At 64.7% G+C, this 252-nt stretch overlaps 1 protein-coding gene across 1 annotated transcript in view; it reads right to left on the reverse strand.

Moving 5' to 3' along the window:
- Positions 1-94: 94 nt before the first annotated feature.
- The window catches only part of LOC104132800 (40S ribosomal protein SA), a 5,289-nt gene continuing 5,131 nt past the window's right edge, over positions 95-252 (reverse strand). The window contains exon 6 of the mRNA XM_035901543.1: positions 95-233. Coding sequence (XP_035757436.1) covers positions 139-233 — 95 coding nt within the window. The 3' untranslated portion in view covers positions 95-138. The remainder of the gene's footprint in view (positions 234-252) is intronic.

The raw sequence follows: 252 nt of genomic DNA on the forward strand, positions 1-252 counted from the left end.
GGCTTGCAGGGCCGCCCACCCGTGACCGCGGGCCGGGCCCCATGCATTTCACCTGCCAGCAAGTTTTACAAAAGCAGCACCGAGCACGGCGGTGATTAACCCAGCCTTTATTTCTCTCGCGGTATCGTGGGGCTGAAGTTAAGACCACTCCGTGGTGGTGCCAACCCACTCGGTTGCCTGGGCAGTGGGGGCTGCCGACCAGTCCTCAGTGGCAGGCGGGGGGCTCCCCGCCCCCGCGAAGGGCCAAACAAA

Source organism: Egretta garzetta, unplaced genomic scaffold (assembly GCF_000687185.1).
Source record: "Egretta garzetta isolate BGI_Z169 unplaced genomic scaffold, ASM68718v1 scaffold409, whole genome shotgun sequence".
NCBI lineage: Eukaryota > Metazoa > Chordata > Aves > Pelecaniformes > Ardeidae > Egretta > Egretta garzetta.